The sequence below is a fragment of the Chiloscyllium punctatum genome, chromosome 44 (assembly GCF_047496795.1).
Source record: "Chiloscyllium punctatum isolate Juve2018m chromosome 44, sChiPun1.3, whole genome shotgun sequence".
Taxonomy (NCBI): domain Eukaryota; kingdom Metazoa; phylum Chordata; class Chondrichthyes; order Orectolobiformes; family Hemiscylliidae; genus Chiloscyllium; species Chiloscyllium punctatum.
This window is the reverse complement of record NC_092782.1, coordinates 62,112,682-62,130,934: the sequence shown is the minus strand read 5'-3', so window position 1 is coordinate 62,130,934 and position 18,253 is coordinate 62,112,682. Positions and strand designations below refer to the sequence as shown.

Genomic DNA, 18,253 nt, shown 5'->3' with positions numbered 1-18,253 from the left:
ATCTATCATCATGAGCCCTTGTCTTGTTACATAGCCTAATATGGTAGCTTCACAAACACCTTTTGGAAATTCAAATTTATCTATTCTGCTTGTTAGCTCCTCAAACAACTCTTACAAGAACTCAGGCATTATTTCCCCTTCATGAAGCCATATTTATTTGCTAATTTACATATTTCTAAATGCTCTGATATTACATTTTTGACTACATTAACATTTTCCTAATAGAACATAGAACAATACAGCGCAGAACAGGCCCTTCAGCCCTCGATGTTGTGCCGACCTGTGAACTATTGTCAGCTCGTCCCCCTACACTATCCCAAAATCATCCATGTGCTTATCTAAGGACAGATGTTAAGCTAACTGGCCTATAGTTGTTAGTTTTACCCTTCCTGTTTTTTTTAATAAGGGTAATTCTTGGAAGATTACTACCAACGCATTCACGATCTCTGCAGCGACTTCCTGTAAAATCTTGGGATGCAACACACCAAGTCTTAACAGCCTTTAACACCATAAATTTTCTTAGTACCTTTTATCTAATGATAGTTATTCTTTATTCCATCTCTCTATTAAAGTCTCTTGATTTTTTTGGGGATCTTTTGGAATATTATTTGTATCAATCTTCACATTTGAGGATGTTAAATACTTAAACAGTTCTTCTCAATTTCCCGATATCCCTCAGTATTATTTCCCAGCCTGATTCTCGAAAGGACCTTTAATCAAGGTGGCTTTTCTTTTTCTTATTTAAAGAAGCTCTTGCTGTCTATTTTATGTCTTATTTGCTAGTTTGACTCAAGTTTATTTTCTCCATTTGTCACCTTATATTAACTTTTCAGGCTTTCCCAGTCTTCTGGTTCACCATTAATCTTTGCCAAGTTGTTGTCTCTTGGTTTGACATCGTCCATAACTTCCTGGGTTAGGTTTTTGGGAAAAATAAAATCCCTTCCTTGATGCTATCTTCCTTGCTGGAATATTTATTTACTGAGAGTCATGAATGAGTCTCCTAAAGCTTTGTTGTCAAACTACATTCTATCATTTATACCATTCTCTGCTGCAGTGGTTTTCAACCAGTGTCCCATGGGAGGCATTCAAACATGCCATGTAATTCTGCACAAAGGCAGTGAACATCACTGTAAAACAAAAAGATCTAAAGGCTTCTGGTTCAATTCCAGGTTAAGGCAGATTACTGATGGTAGCTAAAAGATTAAAAAATGGAGAAAAAAGTCATGGTGGTCTTGGTGGTGGGGAAGTCACTTAGTTGTGTGTAATAGTACTTCTGGGTACATGAAGTAAAAAAAAAACCAGACCCCGGCCTCCGTACCGGGAGGCCCAGGTTCAAGTCCCATCTGCTCCATTTTTTAAAATGCCCAGGCTGGGACTAGCCTACATACGCTATGAATACTGGCTCTAGTTTGGTGTTCAACAACAAACGGTGCTCCTTTCCAGTGAGTTACTTGAATTATTATATACAGCAACATGGTTGACTTGGAACCTGCCCTCACTAGCCACTCTGATTTTTAGGGATGGATAATAAACATTGTCCTTGCAAGGAACACCTCACTCCCATGAATTATCTCTTTTATTTACTCGTGGGCATCATGTTTGTTTTTGAGCTGCTGCCCTGTTGGATTCCTTGATGTTATGTGAAGGGTAACTGCATTTGGAAAATGCAAAGTAAGCCATCTGCACTTTATTGCACTTGCCAGTGAAGAATGGAACTGTGAAAGCACGAATGAAGTTATTCGGACAAGGTGCTAATGATGGTTTTTATTGAAGAGTAACATTGTCAATAGAAAACACTGGAATTTCTGGATGAATAAAGATCAAAATTCCCATGTGTTGCCTTTTATCACATCATTAACCAGTACAGACTGACTAGCCTATTTATAATTAGGTAAAAACAATGACTGCAGATGCTGAAAATCAAATACTGGATTAGTGGTGCTGGAAGAGCACAGCAGTTCAGGCAGCATCCAACGAGCAGCGAAATCAACGTTTCGGGCAAAAGCCCTTCATCAGGAATAGGCTTTTGCCCGAAACGTTGATTTCGCTGCTCGTTGGATGCTGCCTGAACTGCTGTGCTCTTCCAGCACCACTAATCCAGTATTTATAATTAGGTTATGCAAAAACCATTTAACTAACAGGTAATAAATATGGAAACGTTAACAATTTGCAACAGTATGCTTGATGTTTGGATGTACGATGGGATTACGGTATGACTATTTTTAACTAAATTGCTTCATTTAAAATTGTTTTTAAACAGATGGAGACTATGATGACCTTTTTGATGATTCCCATCTAATTCCATTGAAGCAGAGGTTACAGTGGGCTCCACATTCACAGCTGGATGATGAAAACAGGGAGCCAGAACAGCAGAGAGAGCAATGTGTCGACGAAGAGAGCGTAAGTAAACGCCCCATATATGTCAATACGGAGTTCCTAGAGTGTGAAGAGTCAAATGATGACGACGACGAAGAAGATGAAGATGAAGAGAACAAAGAAGCTGCAACAGTTTACCAGAAAAGGGAGCTGAATCCCATTTGGAAGGGATCAGTCCCCGATCTCTCTGTGCACTGCTCCTCAGGAGGGAAAGCAGGTGAGACCGAGTCGCCACAGTGGGATATGTTCTTCAAAGCGGAATCCGTTTTGATATCGGAAACCGAAGAGGATTCTGAGCCTCTGAGGGAGCAAGAGGTGGGTTCACAATCACCAAAACTGTTCAGTGATTCTGAGGACGGAGATTCGGTCCACCTTCCCTCTCAAACATCATCCCAATCGACACATATATCTGAACAAGGAAGTCAGGGCAGCCTGTTTGGTGAGCCAAATCACATTCCAGAAAATAGAATGGGCTCTGGGAAATTCACCAAAGAGAAACCCCCATTCACCACAGCTCTGGATGTTGAGAAAAGCAACATCAACTGGGATCTTCAGCAACATCATCAATTCCATCCAGATCTGTCTGCTGCACTGCTAAACACTGATCATTCAAACAGTAGCCAGAAGGGAGAGAGACAACAAAATTCAATTCCTGTTTTCAAGTCTGGCTCACAGACATCCTCAGACTTTGAAATACCATTAACGCCAGACTCTGACCTGCCACAGCCAGAGGAACTAAACACCCTTTACAATAAATTAGCTTCTGGCAAAACCATAACAATCAAGGCACCTAAACAGATAAGTGGTGGTAAATCCTAGCAATATAATTGTGGGTACATCCCAGTGTTGGAGATGAGAAGCTCTAAACTCCAGAAAAAAAGATCCATCGGATTGTGATCAATTTTCTTTCTACAACTATTGACTGATGGGGGAATTCACATATTTTAAGTTTTGTATACTCTCAACTCTTGTTATTTATCACAAACATTTTGTATTTATTCATCAACTTTGGACAAATATTTGTTCCCTCAGTTCTGAGAACAGTTCATGACTAATACTACCCAGTAGGATCATGTACTACTCCCTCAATGGGAGACCGCTGCAAATAAAAGACATCTGTTCCTTTATATACAATCGCATTACAGAACATTCATTTCACCCGCCATTGTCCAGCGGGTCAAGTCTTATACCCTTCATTTGTATAGTCTTCAAGACAGAGTTTGACATTATCTTGTGGACAATTTCCCCTTGCGCTCTGCAAATATTGCTTTATATTTGTTGAGTCTTCAGCCAGAGGGTGGGGACTCTGTGGAACTCATTACTGCAGAGGCCAAGTTATCGAGTGTATTCAAGGCACAGACAGATAGGTTCTTGACTTGTAAGAGGATCAATGGTTAGAGGGAGAAGGCAGGAGAATGGGGTTGAGAAACACATCAGCCAGGATCAAATAGCCGAGCAGAGTGTGGGCTGAATGGCCTAATTCTGCTCTTGTTTAATGGGTAGTGAAGAGAGAGAGAGAGAGAGATATCATAGTTCTACACCAGGGGCTGATGCAATCATTTCAGCCAAATGTTGCATTTTCCATATACTTACTAGAATTTATTTTTGTGACTGTAAAACCAGCCTGTATTACCCATTTCTGGATTTGCTTTTTTTTTTTGAGGGCAGACACTTTTTCCTTGGTAGCTTAAACAGAAATGTATCAACAATGATCGCACGGCAGCGTAATTCTGCACCTATATCTTGAGTAATGGGGTGGAGGGAGATAGAGGGAGCTCACTACACCAGCTCCAGGCTGTAGAACAATTCAAGCAAGAGTTAAAAGCTAGACCGGGCCAGGCTGGGGTATTGCCTCATCTGAAGGCCAGGAGGGTTTGAGGAAGTAGTGAGGTGACAATATTCTCCCATTACCATTTCAAACGTTTCAGTCAAGATCCAATCATTTGAAATTGTGGTGGCTTTGATGGAATTTGGACTCTGTTCAATTCAGAAACAAAACCCTGTACTCTTTATTCCCAGTGATGTTAAAATCAGCAAATGGACCAACTTGAAACATTGACATTTATTCATTCTTTGAGCAAACATGTCGTACAGCACCAGTTTTCAATTCACAGCTCAGTATAAAGAGGTATACAAGACTTGAAACAACCCTACAAAAGTAAAGAAAAATATATCCATTTCAACTTTATTTTCTTGATAGCCTAAAGCCAGAGGGTCATCCACCAATTCCCCTTTTGTTAAATAGGAGTCTCCACCTTTAAGTTTTTAAAAAAAACTTTAATTTACCAAGTAGATTGATTTTAAAATGTTGCATCATTGCACCAAAACATGACACTCAAGCAGCTTTCAGTTCAAAGGGGTGACTTGTTTTCTGGGCTGGAGTGCAGTATATCCTGTGTCCACTGAGGAACTGCTTCAGATCACCTCAAAACGACATTCAGCTCATTTACGATGGTTTGGACACCTGCAGGTTAGTCAGGAATCCTCAGCACAATTAACATTGCTTAGTGGGAGTCTGGCTAACAATGTCATCCATCCCACTGAGCGATGACTGAGCAGAGTTTCACTTTTAAAAATCAGGTTAAAAAAAGGCAAACTGCACGGACTGAAACCACCTTTAAACTTGCATGCTCATACCACACTCTGGTGCCTTCGTGGCAAGCCTTGGACTAAACTGTAACTAGATTACCGTGAATCACTGTTTCATTACCAATAGGACTGCTACTGAGCTTACACCAAAAATAAAGACAAATTTCTGGCTGGAATTTTTTAAACTTGGGTTGTCACTCAAACTACAATTGAATCTGGAACTTGCTTTTACCTGCTCACAATGTAATGCTTCTTTGACGTTCCATGTTTTACTCAAATTCAGGCTGCAAATGTAAATTACTACTGGTTTAAGGAGAGCACTCCCTCAAGCGCAGTAGTTTTGACTTGAAGCATTTTTTTTAAAAAAGCATCAAAACAAATCCTCTAAAGACACTCATTGCAAAATCTTTGGATGAAATCTCATCAAAGCAACAGTATCTTTACAGATTTTCCCTAAATTGTATTTAAAGTACTAAACCTACAAAAGTAAAGAAAAATATCAATTTCAACTTCTTTTTCCTTGGTAGCCTAAACAGAAATGTATCAACAATGATCACATGGCAGAGTAATTCTGCACCTATATCTTGAGTAATGGGGTAGAGGGAGATAGAGGGAGCTCACTACACCAGCTCTATGCTGTGGAACAATCACTCCAGCTGTCTATTGTATTTAGGAGCAGCACACACAAACACAAGCTAGGTAAAGAAAGTAATACCAGCTGTGATTACGGCTTGAACAATAGTTCAATTTCTTAAAGGAAATCCATGCTTGTATTAAAATAAAAAGGATTCTGAAGTAGAGGCACATCAGACTCAAAACTCATCTGGCTTTCCACAGATGCTGCCTCGTCCGATTTCTACAGCACATTTTGTTTGTGTTTATGTGAGTCTATAATTGACTGCCGACTGCCGACGACCCTCGGAGCAATTTAGCAACTAATGTTTAATAGTGCTGCAATATTTAGCATAAAGTAAGAAAATATTCAAATTTCTGTAAAGGTACTGTTAAAGGTTTAAATATGTGACAATCTCAAAACAGACATTTAAAACAAGCTCATAAAAAGATTACAAAGGACACAGTCTTGCTTAATTTTGGGGTGTAACCTTACAAATTATTAATGTAACTTGCCCCATTATTATGGCTATCCTTCATCCAAAATGTACACACTCTTGTTGCTTACTTTGAGTCTGAATATGCTCACTCTCCTTGGTATTACAGAGGTATTAAATAATTAGGCATAATCAACACTCATCGTAGCACAAATATTATAGGGAAGCCACTTCAGAGGGCATTATCTTCACTATATACAAAAGGGGAATGCAGAGAATCTTTGCTGATACATCTAGAATGTGTGTGTCTGAACAACAGCTAAATTCACTCAACTGAAACCCAAAGACGTAAATCCATGGAAAAAGGTGGGAGGACGTACTGGAATAAAATTGCCCTTTCTAAAAAAAAATGAAGAGGTTGGAGAGTGCTCTGCTAAAACAGGGTGTGCTGCATTAAGAGCATTGTAACAGTGTTGGTCAGTGACCACTTGTATTCAGGTTACAAACAGTATCAATGATTTGATGCAAAAGGCAAACAATTATTTCTCCCCAGGAAGCCGTCCCATAGATCTGCATCTCCACCAAGTGTAAGGCCCAACGTGTTCACTACATGGATGCTGCTTATTTCAACTTTCCCAAGGGTCATCATCCAAAGCGTTGATGGAATCAGGATACAAGAAAAAAAAACACAATTCTATCTAAAAACAAAAAAAATACAATTTTCTTTGCAAATATATCAGTTCATATATCCTCTGCAGGATAGGGATCCACACTTGCATTCCATCCTGGGCTGCCTTTTGGGTGGGCTGTTGACTTCAGAGGTTTCAGTAATGGATACATCACCCGAACCTACCAAAACCAAGTGTGTAATTACACTAACAGCGGTAAACAGCAAAACACTCCACAATAACAATGATATAATCCAAAAATATGCAGAGATTGCAGAATACCCAGATGCAGAGTGATCTCTGGGTGACAAAGTGCATGAATGAAGTTAGTACACAGATATAGCAAGTGAACAGGAAAACTAACAATGTTATGTTTTATTGCAAGGGACATGGAATGTCAGAGTAAGGAGGTTATGCTTCAGGTATAGAGGTCATTGGTGAGACCACATCTGGGGTTCAGCATGTAGTACTGATCACCATACTTAGAGAAGGATGTTGACACACTGGAAACAGTTCAGAGAATGTTCTCTAGACTAGCACTGAATGAGTAAACAGCCTTAATACTAGACAGGCTGGGCCTGTCTCCTCTGGAGTTTAAAGCAATCAGAAGTAATTGAAACATGGAAGATCCTTGGGGGGACTTGACCGGATGGATGCTGAAAAGATGTTTCCTTTTGTGTGTGAATTCACAACCAGAGGTCACTGTTTAAAAATGAAGAGATACCCATCAAAAACAAATGAGGAAACATTTTTTCCTCTGAAGGTTGAGTGTCTTTGGAATTCCCTTCCTTAAAAAGATGTAGTATCTTTAAACAGTTTGAAGGCCAAGGGTGGATAGATTCGTTATTACCAAGAGGACGGAAGATTATTGGGGATAAGCTGGAATGTGGAGTTGAGGTTAAAATCAGATCAGCCATGATTTTGTTGAATGTGGAAGCATGCTGAAAGGGCCAAATGGTCTATTCTAGCTCAATGTTCACTGGAGCTCAATTTCAAGGGCTCCCAGTTATGAGAAAGGGTTCTCAATCCAACTCTTACTAGGATATGACAGCAAAAGTCAACATTAAGTTGGAAGACGTGCTCAAAAGAGGTACAAGGCTTCCTCACAATGGAAATTTCAACAGTAGGACCTATTCTTTTGCCGTTTTATTCACATTGCCTGTGCCCTCCGGAATCTACAGTTTAACCACGTTAAAGGATGTTAGTGCATCGGGATGTGACACTTGATAAATAACCCAGAGATCAGAAATTCAAAAATCCCATCTCAGCAAAGTAGGAGGCTGAAGCTGGTAACTGGTCACAGGGATGACTGGTCACATACACTACAGTGGTCAAAATGGACCACCTTCCGTGAGAGAGGAAAAAAAAAAGCCTCCTCTGTCGCCTACATGTTGATTGACTAACACCTTAAACCCTCTCAAAACCCTTTGAAATACCAATCATTGGGATCTTATGGGTGTGGTTTGTTCAGCCTCACACCAGGAAGAGGGCCACCCTGTCCCAATTGTGATTCAGGTAAATCCAACATTGGAAGATACAAGACGCACCTTTCATCTGATAGTCAAAGGTAAGTTCTTCCCCAACTTTTATAGAACGCGTTGAGAATAGTGCAATCCTCGGGAAGCGAGTATCCAAACTATCGATAAAAACATTGTAAACTTGAAGATTGGGATCACACTGCAGAAAAGAAAGTCAGATTTGAATGTATTCCCATGAAGCTGGTTTGGGCTTACTAGGCCATGCCTTCACAAAGATCAAACCATTAAATTGCTCAGTATCAAACAAACAACATTCAAATAAAAGAAGTTCATCTATAAAACCGTAAGATATCGGAGCAGAAATAGGAAATTGGGCCCACAGATTCCACTCTACCCTTTCAGCATGGTTGCTATGTTTCTCAACTCCAGTCTCCTGCCTTCTCCCAGTAACCTTTGAACCACCCCCCCCCTCCTTACTAATCAGGAACCTATCTATCTCTGTCTTAAAAACTCAGTGACTTGTCCTCCACAGCCCTCTGCAGTAATGAGTTCCACAGATTAATGACCCTTTGGTTCAAGAAATTCCAACCCATCTCAGTTCTAAAGGTTTAGCCCTTCAATTGGAGGCTGTACCCTCAGGTCTTGGTCTTTCCTACTAGTGGAAACATCTTTGCCACATCTACTCTATCCACACCTCCTAGTATTCTGGAAGTTTCAATCAATCAGATCCCTCCCCTCATCCTTCAAAACTCCCATCAAGTACAGACCCACAGTCCTCAACCATTCCTCACATGACAAGCCCTTCATTCTGGGATCATTCTTGTAAACCTCCTCCGAATCTGCTCCAATGCTGGTACATGCTTCCTTAGATATAGGGTCTCAATACTGCTCACAACATTCCAAATACAATCTGACTAGAGCTGAAAATGTGTTGCTGGAAAAGCGCAGCAGGTCAGGCAGCATCCAAGGAACAGGAGAATCGACGTTTCGGGCATCAGCCCTTCTTCAATACAATCTGACTAGAGCCTTATACAGCCTCAGCAGTTCAGCCCTGCTCCTGTATTGCAGCCCTCCTAACCACTAACTGAACTTGCATGTTAACCTGAAGAGAATCCTGAATTTGGACTCCCAAGTTCCTCTGAGCTTCAGATTTCCAAAGCCTTTCCCCATTTACAAAATAGTTTATGCCTCCATTCTTCCAACCAAAGTGACTAACCTCACACTTCCCCACATTGTATTCTGCCACTTCTTTGCCCACTCTCCCAGCCTGTCCAGGTCCTGTAGTTTCCTGCTTCCTCAACACCATCTGTCCCTCCACCTATCTTTGTGTCATCTGCAAAATGCCCTCATTTCCTCCATCTAGATCATTAACGTATAATGTGAATACTTGTGGTCCCAACACCCACCTCTGTGGAACTTCACTAGTTTTGGATTGTTAGAACAGGTTCAGTTCATCTGAACCAGAGTCTGTGCCAATGTTCCTCTTAACACAAAATAATTTAATTCCATGCTCTGCTCACTCCCTACACCAACTACGCTCCTTCTCCAAACAAGTTCTTTCTTTCTTAGTATTAGCAGATTCTGTTCCAACAATATATTGTGGTAAAAAAATTCAAATTACCTTCTATACAAAAAAATCTGTATAATTGTGTTTGTTCATTGAGGGAACAAGCAGAACTGGAAAATGATAATCTGTCCAGCTTCTCAGATTTCTTCACATCACAGTGACAAGCCCCTTGTTTCTGGTGACATTTAAGTCAATGTAACCTGCATTGCTAACATTCCCATTTACACACTTCCTACAACAGGAGACAAACCCCATCGCTGGATTCCATTTCCAAAGTTTTTTTTTAAAAACCAGGCTTGTTACTTTCCCACACTCCACCCACCCACCTGGTCCGATGTAAACGTTGATGATCTTGAATTATACGTCACCACCAAATTTGATCAGGAGACATTTAGAAAAGTTAAGCTTCAGTGTCACATTGAGAATGGCTTCAGCCCATAAACTGAAGCTTAAATATACATGCCTTATACCTTATTCTGCCCAGATGCACATTACTATTAGGAGCATCAAGGCAAGCAGCAAGAAGTGAGTCGATCCAATATCGATGTCACAATCTAAACCCACGTATTCAGCTTCAGTTCACTGGTTTACTCCTCAATTTCTACAATTTTCTATATATTCTGAGCTTTTTTTCTAATTGCTCCAAATTATCAAAATCACTATCATGCTGCTAAAAAGGCAATACCTGCCTGTTCCCAAAAGGGGAGTTTTTTTTTGCTGAATTCAATTTTGAATCACCTTCTTACTTGAATGGAGGTCAATGTAACAGTATGACGTACCGAACTGAACAATTCTGAACATGCAACCAGTGACACATGCAAATAAAAACCCGAATATTCACAAACAGCAAGGTCAACACCACAACGTACTTCAATCATTAACTGGGTTCACTTTTCAAAGATTGTTATTATTTTGAACTTAAATCATTCTTCAGTCTTGATAAAGGTATATGTTCAGAGAATTTCACTAGGCTGATACCAAATCTTAAGGAACTGGTTCAGCCTGTACTGATTGGAGTTTAGAAGACCGAGAGACAACCTTATTGAAACATAAAAGATTCTAAGGGGTTTGACAAGGTAAATGTGGAAAGGCTGTTTCCCCCTCTTGGAGGAGAGTCTGGGCCTAGAGGGCATAACCTCAGAACAATGAGTCTCCACATGAAAGGTACAGATGAGAAGGAATTGCTTCTCTTAAAGGTTTGTGAATCTGTGGAATTCTTTATTGTGGAGGGGTGTCGAGGTTGGGTTGTTAAGATTGTTCAATGTTGAGATAGACAGATTTTGAATCAGTAAGGGATTCAAGGGTTTTGGGACAAGGCAGGAAAGTTGAGATGAGGATTATCAAATCAGTCACGATCTCACTGAATGACTGGACAGACTTGATGAGCTAAATGGGCAAGTATTCAAGAAGATACCAACATTACTGATTTTAAATGAAAGTTTTTTTTAAAAAAATGTGCCAGTTTGTAGACAGGTTGTTTCCTCTTGTGTGACAACCAAGAACTAGGTTCACTGCTTCAAAATAAGTGGTAGTTCACTGAAGACAGGTGAGAATTTTCCTCCACCACACACACATGGTTGTGTGCCTTTGGAACACTCCTTCTCAAAATAATCTTAACGACTTACTTTAAAAAAATCATATTCCTAAAAGTAAAATCAGTAAGATGAAATTCAACCAACATTAAATAGCTCCAAGAACTCAGATTTTGTAAAAACAAGCGTAATACTTACACTGTGATTCACAAAGTGCGAAATATTTCCAAATCTTGCAGCATCTACAGTGTACTCATCCTCCACGTAATCCAGGTCAAACAAGTAAGTGATGCCTTTACTGTCGTAATATTTCCCTCGTCTTTCTGCTTCTTCGCTAGTGATTACCTTCCAATAGAGAAAACTACAGATATAGTTCACTGCAGCAATGAGGGAGGTCCAACAGAGACTTTCAAAACCTCTCCGACCAATCCTCGTAACCGAAGTCCTTCATCCCTAGAACCGGTTCATCAAATCTTTTCTGCATTCTCTCCAACGTTTTCAGATCCTTCCCAAAGTAGTGCCAATAATGGTACACGATACTCCAGCTGAGGCTAAACTAGTGTCTTACACTAGTTCAACATAGCCTCCCTGCACTTGTGCACGATTCCCTTATTAATAAAACCTAGGACACTGCATACTTAATAAACTACCCATCCAACCTGTCTGCCACCTGCAATTATTTACACCCTTTTACACACAAATCCTCTACTCATACACCTTTTTAAAAGAACTATACCTTTAATTCTATACCTTTTCCATGTTCTTCCTACCAAAAGGAATAATTTTGTTTCTATGATTTATACAGCACCTTCAAAACCCATAACTACTACCATGTAGAAGGACAAAGGCAGCAGGTACCTGGGAACACCACCACCTGCAAGTTCCCCTCCGAGCCACTCATCATCCTGACTTGGAAATAGATCACCAGTCCTTCACTGTCATTGGGTTAAAGTCTTGGAATTCCCTCCCAAACAGTATTTTGTGTCTACCTACAGCACATGCATCACCTTCACATTGAGAGTCACAGATGTCTATAGCACAGAAAAAAGGCCCTTTGGCCCATCAAGTCTGACCTGGTCAAAAACAAACACCTAACTAATCTAATCCCATTTTCCAGCAGACGGCCCATCGCCTTGTGTGAATAATTCTTCAATGTTATTGTTCCTGCCTCTACCACCACCACCCTTCCAGGCAATGAGTTCCACATTTGTACCACTCACTGGGAGGAAAAGCTTTTCCACAAATCCTCTCTCAACCCTCCTGTCCCTTCCCTGAAATCCATAATCGCCAGATTGCTGATCCCTCCATCAAAAGGAAATGTTTCTGTCCATCTTCCTTATCTACCCAAAGGTCCCACTGCTCATCATGTATTCACTTGTCTGGATTGTCCTCCCCCTTATCTAGGCTGCATTCCATTCCAACTGATCAGGCCATCTTTATCCCCCATAATCCCACCAATTTTCATAACATCTGTGAATTTACTGACCACCTCCTCTACATTCAAGTCTAAATCATTTGTATAAACCCCAACACTGATCCTTGCAGATCCCCACCAGAAACAAAAACGTCCTTCCCATCATCCTTGGCTTCCTGCCTCCAGCTAATTCTGGATCCAATTTGCCAAATTTCATTGGTTCCCATGAGCTCTTCGCTATCAGTCTCCCATGAGGGACCTTATCAAAAGCCTTGCTGAAGTGCAAGAAGAATACATCAAATAACCTCCCCTTAACAAAACCATGCTGACTGTTCTTGATTAATCCCTGCCTCTCCAAACGCAGACTAATTCTGTCCTTCAGAATTGCTTTCAATCCCCACCACGGAGGTTAGACTGACTGGCCTGTAGTTTCCTGGTTTATCCCTTGATTCCTTCTTAAATAGAAGAGGTGGCAAGGATAACCAGAGAGGAATTGAAAATTATTACCCCCGACAGTGCCTCCCTTGCTTCACTCAACAGCGTGGGATAGGTTTCATCTGCCCCTGGAGATTTATCTACTTTTAAACCCGCCCGACCATTCTGAACGCCCTCTTGGACCATGCTAATTTCTTTAACAGTACCAAATAACCTCTCCCTGATTTCTTTACCTACATCGTCCCTTTTATTAGTGAACACTGATTCAAAGAATTAATTTAGAATGCTAGCTAGGTCTTCTACACAACCACTGCGGTTCTTAAATGTAATTCGAAAATAATTTGGGCTTTTCCTTTATCTTACCGGCTACTATTCTTTCATGGTCCTTTTTTGTTCCCATAAGCCTCTTTGTTTTCTCTTTATCTGATCGTGTATATCCTTTGATATGCAGAATTCACAGGATTTGTTGGACCAGCCTGCGTCTTAACTGGAAGACAGTACCCCTGCACTTTCTATATTTCCTTCTTGAACACATTCCATTGTTCGAGCACAGTTTTATCTGAATGTATCTGCTCTCAGTCCACTCTGGCCAAATCATACCTGATCTTATTAAAACTCTACTTTCCTCCAGTTTAGAACTTTGATCTCAGGCCCATCCTTATACTTTTCCATAACAATCTTGAATCTACTGGAATTATGATCACCAAAAATCATGCAGGGCATGGATACAGTAAATAGACATGGTCATTATCCTGGGTTGGGGGAGTCCAAAACTAGAGGGCATAGATTTTGGGTGAGAGAGGAAAGATATAAAAAGAGGCCTAAGACAGAAGTTTTTCCACACAGAGGGTGGTGAGCTGCCAGAGGATGTGGTGGAGGTTGGTACAATTACAGCATGTAAAAGGCATCTGGATGGGAATATTTAGAGGAAGTGCGTGTGTTCGTGTGTGGCCATCCCCAAGGGTACCGAACTTGACTGTCAGCTTCTGCTCAGCCACTTTGCGTTGTTGCCTGTCCCGAAATCAGCCTTGGAGGATGGCCACCTGAAGGTTCAAGACCAAATGTCCCAGACTGCTGAAGTGGTCTCCGACTGGGAGGGAACACTCCTGGCTGGTGATTGTTGTGCGGTGTCCATTCATCCACTGCCACAGCCTCTGCTTGGTCTCGCCAATGTACCATGCGTAAGGGCATCCTTGCCTGTAGTGTCTGAGATCAACAACGTTGGCCATGTCACATGGTGGGTGGTGTCCCCACGTGTAACAATGGTATCCAGGTCAACACTCGGACATGTCTTGCAGTGGCTGCCTTGACACGGCTGTACGGTGTTGTGGTCGTTGTTGTCCTGAAGGCTGGGCAGTTTGGTCCGAACAATCGTCTGTTTAAGGTTTGGCAGTTGTTCAAAGGTGGGAAATGGAGGTGTAGGGAAGGTCTTGGCAAGGTGCGTATCCTCATCAATAATGTGTTGCAGGCTGTGAAGAACATGGCGTTGTTTCTCTGCTCCTGGGAAGTGCTGGACAACAAAGGGTACCCTAGTGGTTACATCACATGTCTGTCTCCTGAGGAGTCATTACGGTGAGAGGTCACTGAAACAACTACACAGTAATACAAGCGGGTTTCATCCCACCATCAGACTCACCATGGACTACTCTTTTGTATTCTTGGACACATGCACCTCCATCAAGGATGGGCACTTCAGCACCTCATTCTACCACAAACCCACTGATAACCTCACGATGCTGCACTTCTCTCGCTTCCACCCTAAACACGTTAAAACAGCCATCCTATACGGGCAAGCCCTACACGTACACAGGATCTGTTCAGATGAGGAGGAATATGACAGACACCTGAAAGACTCAAAGGTTGCCCTCGTAAGAATGGCATACAATGCTCAACTCATCAACTGCCAATTATGATGTGCCACAGCAAGGAACCATAGTGACCTCCTCTGGAGAGCTGCAACTAACAGGGGACCCTTCATTGTCCAGTACTTCCTGGGAGCTGAAAAACTTACGCCATGTTCTTTGCAGCCCGCAGCACATTATCAATGAGGATGCGTACCTCTCAAAGACCCTCCCCACACCTCCACTTCTTGCTTTTAAACAACTGCCAAACCTCAAACAGATCATTGTTCGTAGCAAACTGCCTGGGTTTCAGGAAACATCGATAACAACACCACACAACCCTGTCACGGCAACTACAGCAAGACGTGTCAGAGTGTTGTCATGGATACCACGATTACACGTGGGGACACCACCCTCCATGTATGCGGCAGGTGCTCATGTGACCCAGCCTATGTTGTCTCTCTCATACGCTGCAGGCAAGGATGCCCTGAGGCATGGCACATTGGTGAAACCAAGCAGAGGCTGCGGCAACGGGTGAATGGACACCACACAACAATCACCAAACAGGAGTGTTCCTTCCCAGTTGGGGAGCACTTACGCAGTCAGGGACATTCGGCCTCAGACCGTAGGGGTGACCATCTTTCAAGACGGACTTTGGGACAGGCAACAACGCAAAGTGGCCGAGCGGAGGCTGATAGCCAAGTTCGATACCCATGGCGATGGCCTCAACTGGGACCTTGGGTTCATGTCATATTACAGGTGACCCCACTGCACTATACACTCTCTCACACAAGTGCGCACGTACACACACATGCACTTTACCAAGCTTTCACACACACACACACACACACCTATGGAGTGATGCAGATCCATTCTATTTTGCTCAAAAAATGCACAATCTGCAGAAAGTCAATCCATGTAACATTTTGTAAATTCCTACTTTGGAAATAGAACCAGTCTGACTCAAGACTGGGATACAGACAGACTCTAACCTCACTCCTTTAATGCATTGCTTGACCTTTTGTTATAAAACCTTATGTTATCTCGAGAAGGTGACTTAAAACAAGTTCTTTTAATTTACATCTTAATGAACCAAAACCTGCATTCTAAAAGATGAATGACTTAACAATCCAGGTTTGTTCAATGCATCACTGTGTGATACTGTAATCTTTTGCTATAAATTCCGTGTCGAATGATGTTATACTTTACAACCACCTATGAAGGAGCAGTGCTCCGAAAGCTAGTGCTTCCAAATAAGCCTGTTGGACTGTAGCCTGGTGTTGTGAGATTCTTAAACACTGTGACTGCTCTTTTCTACTCTTTATGTTCTAATCAGTTGGCTTAATTTGAGAAACCTTCTGAGATGTCATCCCTCCTTACTGCTGGACTAGATTCCCTGATCAAAACTAAGACCCCATCTCCTCTGTATTGCCTGAAGACCTTATATCCTGGACCCTAATTAATCTGTATCAGGAAGGACAAGGGTCCCGACACCAAACTCTGGGTCACATCATTATAACCTACCTCCCTGTGCAGGTTAGTCCTGACCTAGACTAGCTCCTCGGACGGACGGACAGACGGACACACACACACACACACAATATTATTAATTTACTCCAGTGGTAAGATGCTAGTTTACTAACAGGTGAATATAAGGGCAGATGGACCTGCTTGCACAAGCAAACTTTAATTGTACAGCAAGGAACAATAGAAAGGCAGGCACATTGAATGGGCAATTAGTACTAAGCAAGGTGGGATCTTCAATGGTAATATCAGCCAGTACAGGAACTGACCCCACACTGCTGGCATCACTTCTAGGACTTCTGGGACTAAGGCGACTACTTGAGTGCTTGAGCATTCATAAATTACTAACAGAAAATGCAGAAATGTTTATAGTATCATAGAATCCCTACAGAGTGGAAGCTGACAATTCGGCCGATTGAGTCCACACCGACCCTTCAAACAGCATCCCATCCAGACCCAACCCCCAAAACCTTGCATCTCTCATGGCTAACCCACCAACCTGCACATCCTTGGGACACTAGGGGGCACTTAGCATGACCAATCCACCCTAACCTGTGCATCTTTGGACTATAGGAAGAAACTGGAGCACCAGGAGGTAATCCATGCAAACACGGGGAAAACTTGCAAGCTTCATACACACAGTGGCTCAATGCAATCCTGTACTTACCGACCGATGAAGAGAAGTATGCCGAGCACCTTCTTTACCACCTCTCTACCTGTGACTCCACTTTCGAGTAACCACACACCTGCACCCCTCTGTCACTCTGTTGAACAACACTCCCCAGGGCCCTCCCATGAACTGTAGAAGTCCTGTCCTGGTTTGTCTTAGCAAAATGCAATACATTGCATCAAACAACACTTTGACACAAAAAAATTAGACACTTCCAGACTCGTCAGCATTCCAAAACAATACATTTCATTCCATTCCACAAGGGAGGAGTGGGCCATTGGAGATATTATGCCAATAGTTCAAAAGAAAAGTTTAGTTAAATTTAAAAGCCCAACGTGTACAGCATTTCAATCACTCAACTTACCACAACAGACAGACCAATGGGCTATCCTTCGGCAAGGTTCTCCAGAGGCTGGGTGTGGGGAGAGGGTTCTGTTGGTATCTCAGTTCCACACAGAAACTGTGTTTTATTTGGGGTTGTGCAGAGTTTGTTTTCAACTTCCGTTGATGGCTGTTTGTTCTGCCTTGCTTATATTGTACACTTGCATTTCTATAGCACCTTCACAGGATGTCCTAAAAGGCTGTGCAGTAAATTAATGTGACTTTGCAGCCTAGTCCCTATTCTCATGTGGGAAATGCAGCCAACTCACTTCCACATCCCACTAACCTCAAGATAGTGATCCATTTTTAAGATGGTGACCAAGGGATAAACACATGGCAGGTAACCAGAGAGAAAAGTTTCCTATTCAGAAATAAGATCATAAGATTCAAAGGCAGGATTAGTCCATTCAGCCCATCAAGTTTGCTCTGCCATTCAATGAAACCATGGTTAATCCGATAATCCTAAACTCCACTTTGCTGCCTTTTCCCCATAACCACGGATTCCCTTCCTGATTAAAGCTTCCATCCATCTCAGCCTTGAATATACTAAATGACCCAGCCTCAACAGCCTTTTGTGGTAAAGAAGTCCTCCTCAATCTGTCCTAACGGGGTGACCTCTTATTCTGAGATGAAGAGCCCTGATTCTCAACTCTCCCACAATGGGGGTGACCTCTGTGTCTACCCCAAAAATCTCACTTGTTGCAATAAGGTCACCTCTCATTCTTTTAA

The 18,253-nt window shown here is 41.9% G+C and overlaps 2 protein-coding genes across 3 annotated transcripts in view; one reads left to right on the top strand and one right to left on the bottom strand.

Annotated features, from left to right (window-relative positions):
* dclre1c (DNA cross-link repair 1C, PSO2 homolog (S. cerevisiae)) overlaps positions 1 to 3,510 on the top strand; it is a 53,058-nt gene extending 49,548 nt beyond the window's left edge. For both annotated transcript variants that reach the window (XM_072563072.1, XM_072563073.1), the window contains one exon: positions 2,261 to 3,510. In XM_072563072.1, coding sequence (XP_072419173.1) covers positions 2,261 to 3,195 — 935 coding nt within the window. In that variant the 3' untranslated portion in view covers positions 3,196 to 3,510. The remainder of the gene's footprint in view (positions 1 to 2,260) is intronic.
* A 913-nt stretch (positions 3,511 to 4,423) lies between these two features.
* Positions 4,424 to 18,253, bottom strand: part of LOC140467032 (histone-lysine N-methyltransferase SUV39H2-like) — a 36,309-nt gene continuing 22,479 nt past the window's right edge. The window contains exons 4-6 of the mRNA XM_072563070.1: positions 11,458 to 11,604; positions 8,230 to 8,359; positions 4,424 to 6,863 (exon numbers count right to left, since the gene is read on the bottom strand). Coding sequence (XP_072419171.1) covers positions 6,751 to 6,863; positions 8,230 to 8,359; positions 11,458 to 11,604 — 390 coding nt within the window. The 3' untranslated portion in view covers positions 4,424 to 6,750. The remainder of the gene's footprint in view (positions 6,864 to 8,229; positions 8,360 to 11,457; positions 11,605 to 18,253) is intronic.